This window comes from Lagopus leucura, unplaced genomic scaffold (genome assembly GCF_019238085.1).
Source record: "Lagopus leucura isolate 7727_CA_CO unplaced genomic scaffold, USGS_WTPT01 Super-Scaffold_760, whole genome shotgun sequence".
In the NCBI taxonomy this organism is placed as follows: domain Eukaryota; kingdom Metazoa; phylum Chordata; class Aves; order Galliformes; family Phasianidae; genus Lagopus; species Lagopus leucura.
In genome coordinates, this window is record NW_024962257.1 from 14,117,489 (window position 1) to 14,133,187 (window position 15,699).

The window sequence follows — 15,699 nt, forward strand, 5'->3', positions numbered from 1 at the left end:
TCCGTCTCCAGCTGTGTCCGTCTCCAGCTGTGTCCGTCTCCAGCTGTTCTGCAGGGCACTGCAGCACTGCTCTCTGCCCAGCATGAGGGTGACGCTGGCTGAGCTGCTGCTGTTCCTGCTGGTGTCTGCTGCGTGCTGCCAGCCAGCCCAGATTAAGGCCTTGTAATAAGATTTCCGCATATATGCATATCTAGCTCACTCTGCTTGGTTTATTGTTAATATGATATGATGATTTCTGACTGCGTGCTACTATTTTTAGTCATTTTCTTCCTCTGAAAGCCAGAAATGCAGGAAGCTAAGCAATCTCCAGTGTAACACTGCTTTTCAGAGGAATACTCATTCTTTCACTTAAGATGATTTTATGCTGGATGTTTGTTGTTTAATGATGAGCGTGTGAGTCATGTTGGTTGTTGTATCCTGAGTTGTTAGAGACCAGTTATCCTGCTTGAAATACAGGGAAAGACTCTAGCAAGATTAATGTTTCAGCTTTCTTAATAACTGTTTAAAAGTATCTGGTTCTTGTAACTGTTGAAAAATTATCCTTTGAAAGCAAGTATAAGGGTTCTGGAAAAAATAGTAATGCTGTGGTCAGCTTTGCTACACAGAACAGCTGAGAGTGGGCTGTTCTTCCAGTTCATCCATCTATTTTATTGTAATAGGATTAAAAAAAGCAATATTTTCCCTTAAACATTGGAATTATCTGTTACATTTAATTTGTTTTCTAAAAATCTTTGCTACATCTCCATAAAAATAAAGATAGGAGCTGTGAAATAATTGAGGTGTTGGTCTGAACTGAGCTTCTTGCAGTGAGGTAACTGAAGAAAATGAACCAGAGCATCTGCCTCCACACATGAGATACCTCTTGATCTGCAGGGCATCTCAGAGCATGAAGTTAAGCCCATATTTCCTAACCAGCGCTGTGGTTTTTTCTCTTGGCAGTGGTGAAGTGAAAGAAGGCAGTCAGCAAATGCAGCACTCACTGCTCTCTGCGAGTTCTCCTGGTCTTACCAGGGGTTGCCCCAGCCCAAATGCAACACCCCACATTTGGCTTTGTTGAACCTCATTATGTTCATGTGGCCCCACTTCTCAGGCCTGTCCAGGTCCCTCTGTTTTATCAACAGCCTTTATCCAATATAATGGTATTGGCAAACTTGCTGAGGGTGCACTTGAAACCCTTGTCTGTCACTGATAGAGATTGGAACAACACTGATTTCAAGAGAGACTCCTGAGGGATGCCACTTGTGATGTCTTCCACCTGGACATAGAGTCATTGGCCACAACCCTCTGGCTGTGACCGTCCAGGCAATCCTTTATCTGTTGAATAGTCTACCTTTCAGATCTGTATTCCTCCACCTTAGAGGTAAGGATGTGATGTGATACCATGCCAGAGGCCTTGCAGAAGTCTAGGTAGATCATTTGCTCTTCCATCTGGTGATGCCATCAGTCCATTGTGGAAGTCCACCAGATTGGCCAGGCACGATCTGCCCTTGGTGAAGTCTTACAAAGCCTTACTGATTTTTAGTTCAGCATCAAGAGAGGTGTTCAGCTTCATCTTTCTGCATCCGATTGCAGCATCTAGATAGGATTGACAGTGCACAGTGTTAAAGGAAAAAGAGTAAAATAAACCAGAGTAAAACAAGAGGGATCATTTTCCTGTGATGCCTGCTTTATTTGTGAATGTACACATGGATAAAAGATGACTTTTGAATCAGTGTCTCCTCTGCCTGTTCATTTTCAGAGGGCTTAGAAAGGGTGAAATCTTTCTCTTTTTTGAGTTAGTGAGAACTTTCCCACAGCTCCAGTACAAGCAGGGTTGTACGCTACATGTTCATGTAGTTTAGTATTAAATGGGGAGATTGGTGGCCCTGCATGTGGCAGGAGGGTTGGAGATTCATGATTCTTGAGGTCCCTTCCATCCCTGACCATTCTGTGTAATGAAAGAAATGGAAAATGTGAAATGAATGTGTATTCACTGAGCTGCATTCACTCAACAGTATGTTTTAAAACTAAGCACGTCTGCCTCAGAGTCAGGTGATAAAAAAATAACCAAAATTCACTATTCCTGAGTTGGAGGAGACCCACAGGGATCATCAACTTGCTGTCATCAAACCCCCAGCTCCTCTTCTGTGGGGCTGCTTGTCTCCCAGTCTGTGCACAGAGCCAGGGCTGCCCTGTCCCAGTGCAGATTCTGGTGCTTGGCTCTTGTTAGACTTCATGGTGTTGGTGATTGTTCATCCCTCTAGTTTTTCACCATCTCCCTGAGAGACCACTCCTCCCAAATTTAGGAATCTCCTGGACTGTTTGTATCAGCTGTGTGGTATTGTCAGTTAACATCTGATGAGTTGAAATCACCCGTAAGGACCGGGGTGGCTGATCTACAGGGCTCTCTTTGTTCCTTGAAGAACAATTCCTCCGTGTCCCTGTGCTTTCTGGGTGGCCGCTCCACAGCTCCCACTTTATTCTTGTCTTGACTTTCTGATGCATGGGGAGACGCTGGCTGAGAGATTCTGATGCAGGAACAGCTAAAAAGTGTTTTGGAGCCAGACAGAGTAAGGAGCCTTTGGTCCTTGTGCCCAAGAACTGGTGTTCGATCTCTGTAGGAGACAGAGCAGGATATGCTGCCGTACGCTTACCTGAGATGTTCTTCTTCCCTGAGAGCACTTAGAGTGGCATTAATTTTTAATATTGCTGTCTCTGTTTCTTCTCCAAGTGGTTAGCTGATTTCTAGTTTTCTGTTTCTTTGATTACTTTGAGATTGCAAGACAGACAGGAACTGAGTAAGAAGAGTCTTACTGTGGGACATTTAATCTTTCAGTCATTTTCTCTAAACTAAACCCAAGCAGCGGTAGCAAATCCAGGAATCCTATTAAAGTTGACCTACATAGTGGGAATAAAATTGGTCTCATGCCTTCTTTTGCTTCGAATGTTTTCCTTAATGCCAGTTAATGTTTCTGGCTACTATAAACATAATTCCTGCCTGGCTGGGTGGCACATTCCTGGGTGAGGAACTGGGGAAAGCTGGGCCCCTAGAGCCAAGAAAGCTGTGCGGGAGTGAAAGCCAGGCAAGTGAGATGCGACAGGGATTTAGCAGTTGGCTGTAATTAGAAGTTTGTCAACAGAGCATTAGTGTGGAGCACTTCCAGCAAATCCCTGAGAGGAGGCAGAGGAAAACACTTCTTTTCTTAGTATAGCTTCAACCAGTCCAAACCAAACTAACTGGCCTCTTTAAGTCTGTTGTTCAGTGTGGCTATCTTGGTTAGAACTTTTTTTTTTCTTCCTTTTTTTAGTCAGAGTTGAATGATACAGTTGTTCTGGAAACCATATCACAGAATGGCCCTGGTTGGAAGGGACCTCCAGGATCATAAAGCTGATAAATCTGAATTCCACGCCCCCCCCTCCCCCCCAGCGCCCTCTGCATGCAGGGCCACCAACGTCCACATTTCACAGCAGCCCAGGCTGCCCAGGGCCCCATCCAACCTGGCCTTGAACACCTCCAGGGATGGACGGGGCATCACAGCCTCTCTGGGCAGCTGTTCCAGCACCTCACCACTCTCTGTAAAGAACTTCCCCTGACATCCAACCTAAATCTTCACTCCCTCGACTTCAAACCATTTCCCCTTGTCCTGCTGTTATCCACCCTTTCAAAGAGTTGCCTCCCCTCCTGTTTGCAGGCTCCCTTTAGGTACTGCAGGCTGCAATGAGGTCACCCCGCAGCCTTCTTTGCTCCATGCTGAACAAGCCCAGGTCCCTCAGCCTGTCATCATAGGTGCACCAGTCCTGCAATATCTTTGTGGCTCTCCTCTGGACCCTTTCCAGCAGCTCTCTGTCTTTCTTGTACTGGGGACCCAGATGTGGATACATTACTGGGGAATAGGAATTTCAAGAATAAGTCTGCCTTTCTCAGAGTCCATAAAGTGGTTTGCTGGTTGTCGGTTAGTGACTGCGTGGTTTTTATGTTGAATTGACATTTCAGAGAAAAAAAAATCTAAAATTTTTTACAGACTCAAAATTTAATGAAAGAAGGGGTATCGTGATACATCAGGGCAGAATGGAAAAGAAAGTTGAAGTCTCTGTAAGGATTAAAAGCACAGAGTGCAGGAGAATGAGGCATAGCCAAAATGCGTGTATGCTTTTCTGTAGATGCAGGTTTGTAGAAATAAGAAGTGTTTCGTTGTTGAGGTGAATTTACTGATGTCCAGAGAAGGCTGGCTGGGATTTCCTTCCTGCGAGGTCTCATCAGCCACTGCTTCCTTTCTTCACTGATTGAGGTGTAACTCAGCTTACAGAACTGAGAGAGTAAGACTCAAGTTTTTTTCAGCAACTCAGGAGTTTAGAAGTGCAATCCTTACAGAATCATCTCTTTCAAAGTTACTCTGTTTTTTGTCATGTAACTCTCTATCCCTTATTTGATGTATGCCTTTTCCCTAACCTCTGGTTGAAGATCTGGGAAGTGGAATGCAAAGGTGACTGTTAGGTCTGATGGTTGTGGATAGGTTTTCTGCAAGGCTTGTATGTTTCCTGCAAAACTTAGGTGCAACATCATTAATAGTGGAGGTTTTCTGATGTCCGAAGGAGATTTCTGACATAGGTGCTTCTAAATGCGTGACTGTAGGTACAACATTCTTCTTTTCTGACATAAAACTAACAGGAGTCCAAATTCAGCTGAGCATGACGAATAAAGATGTTGCTGAAGATGATAGAATCATATTGGTTTACATAATTTGCTTTGGACAATAACTTATATCTTAATGATACACAGAATACATCTTTTACTTTGTTTTATAAGATACTATTTCTAGCTTGATTAAAGGTCGTTATACTACTTAAAGCACGTGGAGATTCTCATCTCTTGCTTTTTGTGTGCATATGTATCCACACAACATGGGAAGAGAGGAGGGGAAAAGTCATATAGCACGAACACTTTATGTTTGTTCCTCATCCTTGCTTCCTTCTCTGGCTTTTTCCTGTCCAGAAGTTTATAGAGTTTGAAGATGCACTGGAACAGGAGAAGAAGGAGCTACAAATCCAAGTGGAACACCTTGAATTTCAGACTCGACAGTTGGAGCTGAAGACCAAAAACTATGCAGATCAGAGTAAGCAAAGTTGTGCACCAGTTATGATTATATAGTTTGCTTTCTGTGAGTATATACTTGCAGATATTTTTCATGTGCTCTTTTTTTTGTCATTTGTTTTAATGTAATTTATGCAAAGCCTGAAATCTTTGGCTGTCCCTTTCTTTGGTACAAAATTCTGAGCCATCTACAGGGTGGATGTATCCACACAGTTTAGTACAGGTTTCGTTGTTTCTCTTGCATGGAGCGTGCCTAATCTCCCCAGCTGTAAGGTATGGACCATTGCTGAAGGTTTTGATGTCTGATTTTTAGTTTCTCCTTGTACCTGAAAAGAACCTCCTATGTTTTTCATCATATAAATGAATGCATTTTGTTGGTTAAGGTTCCCGTCACATTCTAACACTCCTTGTACTGAAACAGCCAGAGTCACCCGCCCCAAAGGTTAATTTAAATTGTCGTCGAACCACCATACTTAAAAGGCACCAGGCTCAGGAGTTCTGTTTTTACACTTGTCTTGCACCACCATGAAGTGACTTTGTAATGAAATCCACATTATAGTGCATTATTGTGTTCCTTTTTGTTCAGTAGGTAGGAATTCATTTTCAGCACAGCATACCTATTTTGTGGTACAAGTTTTGAGATTTCTTTAGATTCTTTGAGGGTCTTAATCTGTATGTTAGCTAATGGTTGGAATCTTTTTTTTGGCAGTTTCACGGCTGGAAGAGCGTGAATCAGAAATGAAGAAAGAGTACAATGCTTTACATCAGCGTCACACAGAGGTAAGCTTTTGTCTGATACCTTCCAAATAAACAAACCCTTAGTTTACTCATAAAATCATGTCTGAGGATTCAGCTTTGTCATCCTGGCAGTGACTAGAGCTTCTGAACTTTGAGAACATCAAAATTATCTGAAGGGAGGGTGCAAGGAGGATGAAGCCATGCTCTTTTCAATGGTGCCCATTGCCAGTCAGAGGGCACAGAAAGTTCTGTCTCAATGTCAAATAGCACTTCTCTGTGTTCAGGTGGCCGGGTGCTGGCACAGGTTGTGTAAGGAGATTGTGGAATCTCCTTAACTGGGGATGTTCACAAACCATCTGGGCATGGTCCTTTGTGACCTGCCTTGGGTGGCCCTGCCTAAATAGGAGCATTGGACAAGATGACCTCCAGAGGTCCCTTCTAACATCACTGGTCAGTAATTCTGTGAACAGAGCTCTCCTCCCTCACCTTCCACAACTAACCAGCCTCATGGAGACCTATATAAATGTTGGATATGCTTTTTCATGGTTTAAGGTTAAGCTTAAGCCATTTCTGACACGGTTTTGTGACAGATTTTCTGTCAGACTTGTCCATTCACTTATGTCACCAGTTAAAAAAAAAAAAAAAAAAAAGAAGCAAAGATGAGTGTTTTTTTATATGTATATATATTTTTAAGAAAAAGGAAAATTGGAAATGAATCTGGAAAACAGTATTCAAAAAACAGGAATCACAGAATATCTCAAGTTGGAAGGGACACATAACGATTGAGTCCCTTAGAGTCTTTTCAGTTTGGCTCATGTATGTTTTCCTCTTCACAGATGATTCAGACCTACGTGGAACACATTGAACGATCCAAAATGCAGCAGGTTGGGGGAAATAATCAAACTGAGGGCAGTGTACCTGGGAGAAGGTAGGACCATAACCTCTCCATATAATGTTTGCCATCCAGGAACTTATAAAATGAGTGCATATTTGTGAGAGAAAGAAACCAGACAAAGGATCTTTCCTTGTGGGCATGGATTATACCTGAAGCTTTTTGTAATGTGTTGATGATGATTTATAGGTAAGTTCTCTAAGGTTTGACAGAGAGGAGTTTTGTGTGTTCTGTTACAAAGCTTAGACTTTATGGTGCTGCTGCACATGGGGTCTTCTGGAAAGAGATGTTTGTGTTCTCAGGTGGCATGTAAAAGACTTGTCTATAAAATGGATGGAGATGGAAGAAGGCGTTCACTTGTGTGTGTGTGTCTGTGTGTATGTGTGATGGCCAGCAAAACTGGAGTAGTTAAATGCATTAGCCTTTATATAACTTCTTCCCCAGTTTCTTCAAGAGAAGATTTCTCTGAGTCAGTCACTCTGTAGACCTACTTATGCCCAAGAAAGTGATTTTTTTTCCCTCTGTTTTCATAGCACCAAACTGGTAAGAACCAGCCTCTGTTTAAAAGAATGGCAGTAGTATGAAATGAAGTTCAGTGTATAAAAACACTATTTTTTGGAGCCTTACACTAAATTTAAAGCACAAAAATTCCAATTGCAATCATTTCATTACAGATACATTATATGGACCAATAATATTGCCCATAGGCTGTGAAAGAAAAAAAAAAGTGGTGTTCCATAAATACTGATCAGAGAAGTAATAAATCAAATAAAGCATCGTATAAATCTATTTGTACTGAGTACAATCTATTAAGCCACTGAGACGTATAAAAAGATTATTTCAAATGAAGAAAAAAAAAAAAAATGTTTAGAAAAAGGGAGGAATAAGGATATTTTAGTACCCTATGTTTAGATCTGTAACATTTAAATACTAAGGACTCCACTGGGTTTGGGATAAAGAAAGTGGAAGGAAGTGTCAGGTCTTGAAATAAGAAATTTAAGTTCTCTGGAAGCTGTGGCTTCCTTTTTCTGGATTGGAGTGCCTGGGAAGAAGTTCAGATTGTAGAAGTTTTGACTGTGTATTGTAAAACAGAAAAGGAGAGAGCAAGAGAGACACAAACTCCTACCCCCAAGAGGGAGGCTTGAAGGATGTGGAGAGGGAGAAGTAGAAAACACGAGTTTTCAGAAGAGCGTGGGACTTCTGCCTGATTCCATACAGACATGATATTCCTTCCCCAGCCAGTGCTTTGCATTCTGCCAGAGCTTCATGGTGTGAGAGGACTGGTGGCATACTGGTGTGCACACAGGGCTGGTGGGGGGAACAGGAGCTTTGTTCACAGCTGTTGGTAATGTAACATCATAGTGTTAGAAGGAAGGGAGGATGCTGAAGGAAAATGGGCTCGGTAACTGCAGAGCACGTTTGAGACTTCTGCTGAGCTGTGTGCTTCTGCTGTCAGATGACTTTGTACACCCATGGTAGAGGGGAAACAAGATAGACTGGGTCTTGGTCATCCTACTCACTTCTCCCACCTACCTGAAAGGTGTGGATGTTGGTAGGAAGAATAGCTGTGCTGATGTGTGCATTTATCTCTTGTTGCCATCTCCATGTCTCAGCTGGGAATGGGGGGAACTGTGAGCTGCTGAGCAGGCAGGGTGCAGCATAGCTGGAAACGAAGTGTCAGTGTGTGCTCCTGTTTCTTTCATTCTGCAGGGAGCAGCTGAGCTCTCCTGCCACGGGAAATATTCAGCAACATTTCAGGGGCAGCAATGTAGCAGTTTTAAGCAGTTGCATCCTAATCTCAAGAGTCAGAAAGGCTTATCTAGGTTTTCTCCCACATACACTCCCTGATGGACAGTACGAATCTGTATCAGATCTAAAAGGAACTGGAACAGGAGCATTGTGATCTGAGCTGAGCTCTTTGCGTAGCCATAGAAATCCCAAGCCATATAAATCCCAAACTTCAAAGCTGGTGATCCTCTGTGGATCTATCTTTCCAACATGAACAGTTGCACTTAAGTCAGAAGCAGCTGCTGTGTGACACATGCTCCTTCAGAGTTTAAAAAATAAAAAATAAAATCAAAGAGCAAAGTTGTGTTCATTTACTATTTTATTGCATCCCATAATAGTAAAAGATACTTGTAACCTTAGGTACAATACCAGCACACGGCTGGAAGATAGTAGTGTAAGAAGGATCCTTGTACACTGAATTGATTGACAAGACATCATCTCATAGGGAGGAGAAGCCACAGTTGATTTATACTTCTTCTGTGTAGTCCTTTCAGAAAAGAGCATCTTAATGTATTTGTTTTAGAGAGGAATAACTGAAGGTTGTGGTACTTGTAAAGTGGGCTGAATAGTAAGTTCTCAGTGCTATGTTTTCTGCAAAACAGTAAATTAATGTCGGGTCAGAGTGGCTAGAAGAATAAAACTGATTACAGACTACAGTGTTTGGAGTCCAGCATTCTGGCCCCTTCCCATCTGACGGTGGTGCTTTTCCAGTATACCAGTGGACAAGTATTGAAACCTATACAGGGAAGAAAGAGCAGAAGTTAGATGGTGGCCTCTCTAGGCAAACAGGGGCAACGATGGGTATGGAAAGAGAAGATATGGTGTGAAAAGAACCAGTAGGTTGTAGGTTGTTCTTAGGATTGCGAGAGCACGTGTTCCTGACAGCTCCATCAACAGCCAAATTTGGAAAGGACTGCTTGAAATTGGTTCTGATGAGTTTTCCCTAATTGTGAAAAAAGCTAAAATTAATGGTGGCTTTTTGTTACCATTCAGTGAAGGAAATACACAGTGAGAAATGTTTACTGGTTGTATCTGTAAGACCACCATTCTCTGATGTGAAGAACAAAACTTTCACTGAGGATTGTCTCTGTGATGGAAGAACGCCTTTACATGTGACATATTGCTAGCTCCTGGAAGAATGCAAAAATAGAGGAGCTCTCTATGTCTGTCACAGCCCCTGCCAGGCCTCCATCTGAGTCTGTAGGAACAACAACTGGAAAGTGGGTCGTCTTCCTTCATTTCAAGCTTTGTGCTGTTCGTGTGTGCTGTGTTTGTGTATGCTTGTGCCTTTGAGGGATGTGTGTTCTTGTGTCTCTGCACAGCTGTGTGAGTTGGTATGCTGATGTGTTTTGGGGGGGGATATGGCTGTAATCTCTCACTGTCTTCATAGGTGTTTGTGAGTGCATTTGGTTGCTTTCACCTGTGGATGTGCTTGGGTGTGTTTTGTATGGTAGTCTGTGTAGGTACATGTTTGCATAAGGCCATAAATACACCAAGGATGCTTGCTTATCACTTGAGAGAAGATAGTGCAAGAAATGCTGGGTATGTGTGTGTTTACTGCCATCTGAGCAGGGGGACGAGTATAGTGCACACCTTCATGTAGTAAGAATAAAAATGCATGCACATGCTTTCTCTGATAGGGCTGCACGTTTGCATGACCTTCATTCTCTAATTGTTGTTGTTGTTTTGTTTTTTTTTGTCCTGCTTTTTGTGCAATTGCTGCTCTGTTTTGGCTGTTACGTTTGTCGCTGCAGTCATCGCCAGTCATGGAGGAAAAGGTAAACCCTACTGCTGCATCTTAACTTTGTTAATCGTAGTTTCGGAGTTTGCTGTTGGGTGGCCATGGTGTGATGCTGAAAGGCCTGTTTGCCCTCTTTGTGTACTGACATCTGCATTAGACTCACACACAGCACGCTTCCCTTGGCTGGTGCAGAGGGAGCCAGCAAGCTGCTAAATCAGGAAGGATGTGTGCACTCAAAAGCAGAAAGTGCAGGTCCCAAACCAGGATCATCCCTGTGTAATTGGACTTTTGCACTTCACTTCCCAGAATATTTTAAAAAGTTGTCTTTTCTCCCTTTAATTAGAATCGTGGAATCACCAAGGTTGGAAAAAACCTCCAATCATCCAATCCAACTATCCACCTATCACCAATATTTCCCTTCTAAACCACAACCCTGCCTACTGCATCTACATGTTTCTTGAACACTTCCTATAGGAATACAAAATAGGCATATTTTCTAGGCAGGGCAGGGAATGCATGTCACCAGTAACTGTCAGAAAGCACATCTGACTTTGGGTGAGGCAGAGTTCTGCACACCCAGCCTACAAAGAGGGCAGTTACCATCTTGCAATGATGGCAAACACAGTAGTTCTGTTACATTTTCTAAGCTTTAGGCTGTTACGGGAGGAGCATTCTGATCCAGGTTTTGGCTACTGCAAGCCACTACAGAGGCTTTTGCTGTTTTCCTCGCAACACACAGTAGAAATAACCAAGTGCTCAGGGTCCCTCTGGACCAGAAGGACGTGGGTGTACGAAAGTCACTCCAAAGGGCTGTAGTCAGCACTGAAAATTTCTGCCAACCCTGAGGATATTCTGAACTACTTTGAGGACTGGTAACACCAACATCAAGACTGCAAAACTGAAGTTAGTTTTCCTGCAGTTTTTGCTCTTCCCTGGGAGATGCAGAAGAGGCTGGAAAGTATTTTCAGACAAACACAGTGTGGAAATTTTCAGTGCAGCTTTCCTTGCAGTCTACATCAAAATACTTCCCTGAAGATCCTACAGTTTCTGATGTTACTTCATACTCCTCTTCTTTGTTAGCACAGATGATAAAGTTCATGTAGTCTGTTTACATTCAGTGGGGATCTGACAAATTACCTGAAGACGAGGTATAATTTAACATCAGAGTCAGCATGTGTTTGGGATGGCCCCATTTCTCCTGAGTTTCTGCATGTTAGGCCATACTAATTAGGCCATAATCTCAGAAGTGTTTATAGTATACTGTCAGATAATTTGACACCTGTTCTGCAGAAATAAATTATTTTTAAGAATATTTTAGAGCTATAGGAACTTTTCTCAAGCTGTAATGCAGCTGTGAAGTGTGATGTCCCTAGGGCCATCATTTTCGTAGCTATGTGCTGCTTTTGTAAGAGGATTTATTTACGAAATTTCTCTGTGTGAATCTTTAGGATTTTCAGGAGAAGATTTTAATGGGGATTCTTAAGAAAAGTTTCCCAAGTCTCCCTGCTGGACCACAGTAAAAATCCCTTTTTGCCTCTCCTGCTTTTCCCAGATGGGCCACAGCAAGCAGTCACTCCAAGCAGGAGCCACACTGGCATAGCAGTGCAGCGTGCCGTGTCAGCTGGGCAGTGCTCAGAACAGAAAGGCTGAGCATTTGTCTATTCTGTTAGACATTTTGCTTTTGCTTTGTAAATGAACTCTTTTCTGCCCGTGTCAGTGTGTATGAGTTGGTCTTGGGGCGGCCTTAGGTGCAGCTGCAGTTGTTTTCACCCATGGTCACAGACCACAGAATCACAGAACATTTGGATTGAAGGGACCTCTGGAGGCCACCTGGTCCCACTCTGTGATGGTGGTAGCTAAGCTGAATTTTAGCAAAATGATTGCTATGTCCCTTAGCAGCACTGAACTGGGCTGGCGTGGAACCTGGTGGAGAGGGAAGCAGATCAGTGTTTTGCAAGGAGGTGCCCACTGCTGCCCTGTTTCTGGAGTGTTCATGCTGACAAGCCACTTCCTTTCTTTGAATTTCCACCTCCACTGCTTGCTCTATATTTTCTCCCACTGGAACTTGGTCCCAAAATCTGTGCCAGCTTACATATTCAGTATCAAATCCACAGCTCGCTGGTCACCTGCACTTGCCAGAAAAAGAGTGGTGAAGAAAATGTATTTATTTATGAGTTTGTTTAAATTCTGAATTTTGATGGACTGTAGTTAGATATGGAGAGTGGATCATGGAATGCAAGTATTACTTCTTTTGCTTAGTATTGGAAATGATCCCAAACCCACTGATTTCTGCTGTTGCTGCAAACCAGGTTTGGGGTGGAATGTACAAAAGTGGCATGTAGGTGACTCAATTCAGCCTCTTTTCTTCATTCAGTGATGACCATTTTGTTGTGGGATTGTCTGCTGTGGCTTGTTTTCCCACAGTACATCTGTTTCTCAGAGGACACATTGGTTTAAATTGGCTCAGTTCATTGCACTTCTGCATTTCCTTGAAACATTGCATGGAGGTGGTGATGTCAGTTGTGCCTGTTTTGGTCTCTTCACCCCTTCTGACTTTCTAGGAATATGCTTGGCTCTACCCGTAGACACCCTGGATCTGAACAAGCAGCACCGTGGAGCTGTGGGTTTGGGAGTCCACCCAGCTGCTAAGCTGGGAGAAGGAGTGCAGTTCAATTTCTAATAACTAATATTTCGCATGAGCTAATGTGCTGTTTCTTTTGTGTATGAACCTTGTAAACAGCTAACAGATTGGCTTTTCCTCTCTCTCTGTTTCTCTGTTTAGCAGGAAGGAACGTCCTAACTCTCTGAATGTCTTCCCCCTCGCGGATGGCATGGTACGTGGGCAGATAGGGGCCAAGATCGTCCCAACACTGGACCACTGGCACCTGAGTGACCTCGGCCAGCTGCAGTCCAACTCCAGCTACAAGGTTTTATAGACCATCTCGGAGCAAGGGTTTCCCACTCTGCAACTGTCAATAGCATCCCATGTTTTCATTAAGGTGGAGATTAACCTGTGTCCATAACCCTTTGCAGCCTCTTCCTGCTGTGCGTTTTCTCCTGTGATGGCTGTGCTGAGGAGGGAGGATGTCCATCACAGATCTGGCATATGGTGCAGGAGGGATTTATACAGATCCTCATGCTTGCTACCTCCTTGTCTCAGTGTTAATGTCCTTTATTTGGCTGGCCCCAGGTTGAAAGGAGTGTGTGGAGGCAGCTAGAAATATAGGGAAGATAAAATCTTCAACTTTTTTAGCTTATTTGTGAGAGGAAATGATGGAGCCTGCCTCCTCTCTTCCCCTCAGTAATAACAAGGCTTTTGCTCCTCACCTGGGGCCAGGCATAGGGTTATACTTGCTCTTCAGCAGTTGTTCTTTTTGTCTTACCACTCTTCTGGCCTTCCTATTTTCAGTTATAAGGAGTACTAAACCTCTCTGACTGCCCAAGTCCTGCACTGTGCTTAAAGCTCTTCACTTCCTCACACGTCTGGTCTGCAGCTCTATTCTTGCATTGTCTACATCCAATTCAGTGCACTGCCTTCTGCACTGGGGCTTGCCAGAATTTGGTGTGGTCATGGTAGCCACACCAAAGCAGCTGGATAGTTGTGCCTCTTGCTTCAGGTGCTCTGCTCTGCCATTTGGAGACTGCTTTGAGCCCAAAGACCCAGAGGTTGTGCTCTTAGTTGACAGATTTGTGCATTTATTAACAGTTTATGCCATACATGGTGAGCCATATTTCCCACATGCTGTACCTGTAGACTTCTCAAAGTCTTTGCTCAGAATCCTACCGAATTCCTCTTCAAGCAGTGTTTCCCAGGTGCCTGGTGGCAGGCCTGACAGCCAGTGATGCATCCACCCAGCATGGCTTGCAGTATGTCCTCCCTGCAAAGCTTCTGGTCTGCTTTAAAAATACCTTATAAAGGGCTAGTCAGATCCTACACCAATTTCTGGAAAGCTTTACTGCAATTAGGGAAGAGCAAAGCCACAGACAGTAGGATGAGGATGTGAAGGTGTGGCTTCAGGTAGACTAGGGTGTGCCAGCACGTTGCTGTAGGTGTGCACACAGCAACCAAGATGTACAGAGACTTACTTCTGCAAATAACTTATTGCTCTGATCTCCCAACTGAGCTGTACACTATTGTATGGATGTGCTCTCAAGCTCTCTACTGGTCAGGAACATGTGGCAGGTGTAAGCCTCAGGGGAGCTGTAAGGAAGTTGAGGTCAAATCCACCTCCCAGACTTCTGAAGGTGTAATTCTTTCAGATGTATCACTGCAGAGCTTCTGGAAGGTTTTCAGTGAGAGTTGAGTGGAGCTCATCAGTAACTCAGGATCTGCATTACAGGAGAATACAACAGGAATCCAGATAAATTCTAAGCTTTGGTTTCCAAGCTGGGATAATGGAGAGTTACTGACTTGATAACTTTGTAATGTATTATTGGTGGTGTCAGGCAAAAAGCCCATTTCTGGTAAAAAGAGAACATTGTGCAGAGGTAGTTCTGTGCTCCTCTACATGTATTTGATGGGTAGTTCTGGGGTTGGTGTTGATGCTTGTTAGGAAAATGCAGAAGGGGGAAACACGCTGTGGAGGTCAGCTGATAGTGTGCAGATAGAGCTTGGGCTATGGAAGATTTGGATAGCTAGCGTGTTATGGTGGATTTCCTAAGAGTATGGAACAAACCTATGAATAATTAAAAGGACTGATTAGCTGACTTGCTGGATTTGCAATTTGGAATGGAAAATTTTCCTCTTGCAAGCTACTTATGTACTCTCTCTGACTAAATAGCATTTCTCAGCTATTTTATGCATGACTGAAATCTCAGCAGTGGTGGTGCTCGAGCACTCCTTGCTTTTTCTTTATCTGCTCTGATGTTTCATTGACAATGACTGCAAACACATAACTTACTTTCCCAGTATTTTTATCTTGACCTTTCTCTCTAGTTTTCCTCCTTCATGGGGCCATATGTTAGTTATGTTTTAATTGTCCTTGTATACTTATTATGACTATTTTCTATTTAAGTTGCTGTCTTTGTTATTTTATTTTTACATTCAGTTGCACATTTATTTTACATAATAATTTGGAGATGAAAGTCCTTAACGTTTTTGTTTTTATGTACTATGCTTTCAGTGTTATAACCATACAATTGTGACTACTCATGGTGACATATGACTGCTATGAATGTTGAGCCTTTGCAATGCATTTTGGAGGTCACTGCTACACATTTGATGTTTAGGAGGTTGACAGGTATGGCTGTAGGTAAGTGGTGGTTGTGGAGAGTATTCTTTGGGTGAGCTGTGGGCTATGCAGTGTGCCTCCCAGACTGCAGAGGAAAGCTGTACAAAAGGACAGTAGAAGGAAGTTTAATAGAGATTCTGGACTGTGAAGAAGAGTGCTTTGGTAGTGTTTACATTTGAGAGGAATTTCTCCAGGGCAGGCTGGTAGACTTAATAAAGGATGCTTTCTAATGACTGTA

General features: G+C 43.1%; 1 protein-coding gene across 22 annotated transcripts in view; it reads left to right on the top strand.

Annotated features, from left to right (window-relative positions):
- Window positions 1–15,699, top strand: part of MAPK8IP3 (mitogen-activated protein kinase 8 interacting protein 3) — a 73,613-nt gene that overhangs the window by 14,829 nt on the left and 43,085 nt on the right. For 11 of the 22 annotated variants that reach the window (XM_042864827.1, XM_042864829.1, XM_042864828.1 and 8 more), the window contains exons 2-6: window positions 4,973–5,093; window positions 5,781–5,851; window positions 6,646–6,737; window positions 10,244–10,267; window positions 13,013–13,064. In XM_042864827.1, the coding sequence (XP_042720761.1) occupies window positions 4,973–5,093; window positions 5,781–5,851; window positions 6,646–6,737; window positions 10,244–10,267; window positions 13,013–13,064 (360 nt within the window). Of the gene's footprint in view, window positions 1–4,972; window positions 5,094–5,780; window positions 5,852–6,645; window positions 6,738–10,243; window positions 10,268–13,012; window positions 13,230–15,353; window positions 15,483–15,699 lie in introns of those variants that run through there. The other 11 variants (XM_042864819.1, XM_042864821.1, XM_042864825.1 and 8 more) reach the window with 6 other exon arrangements.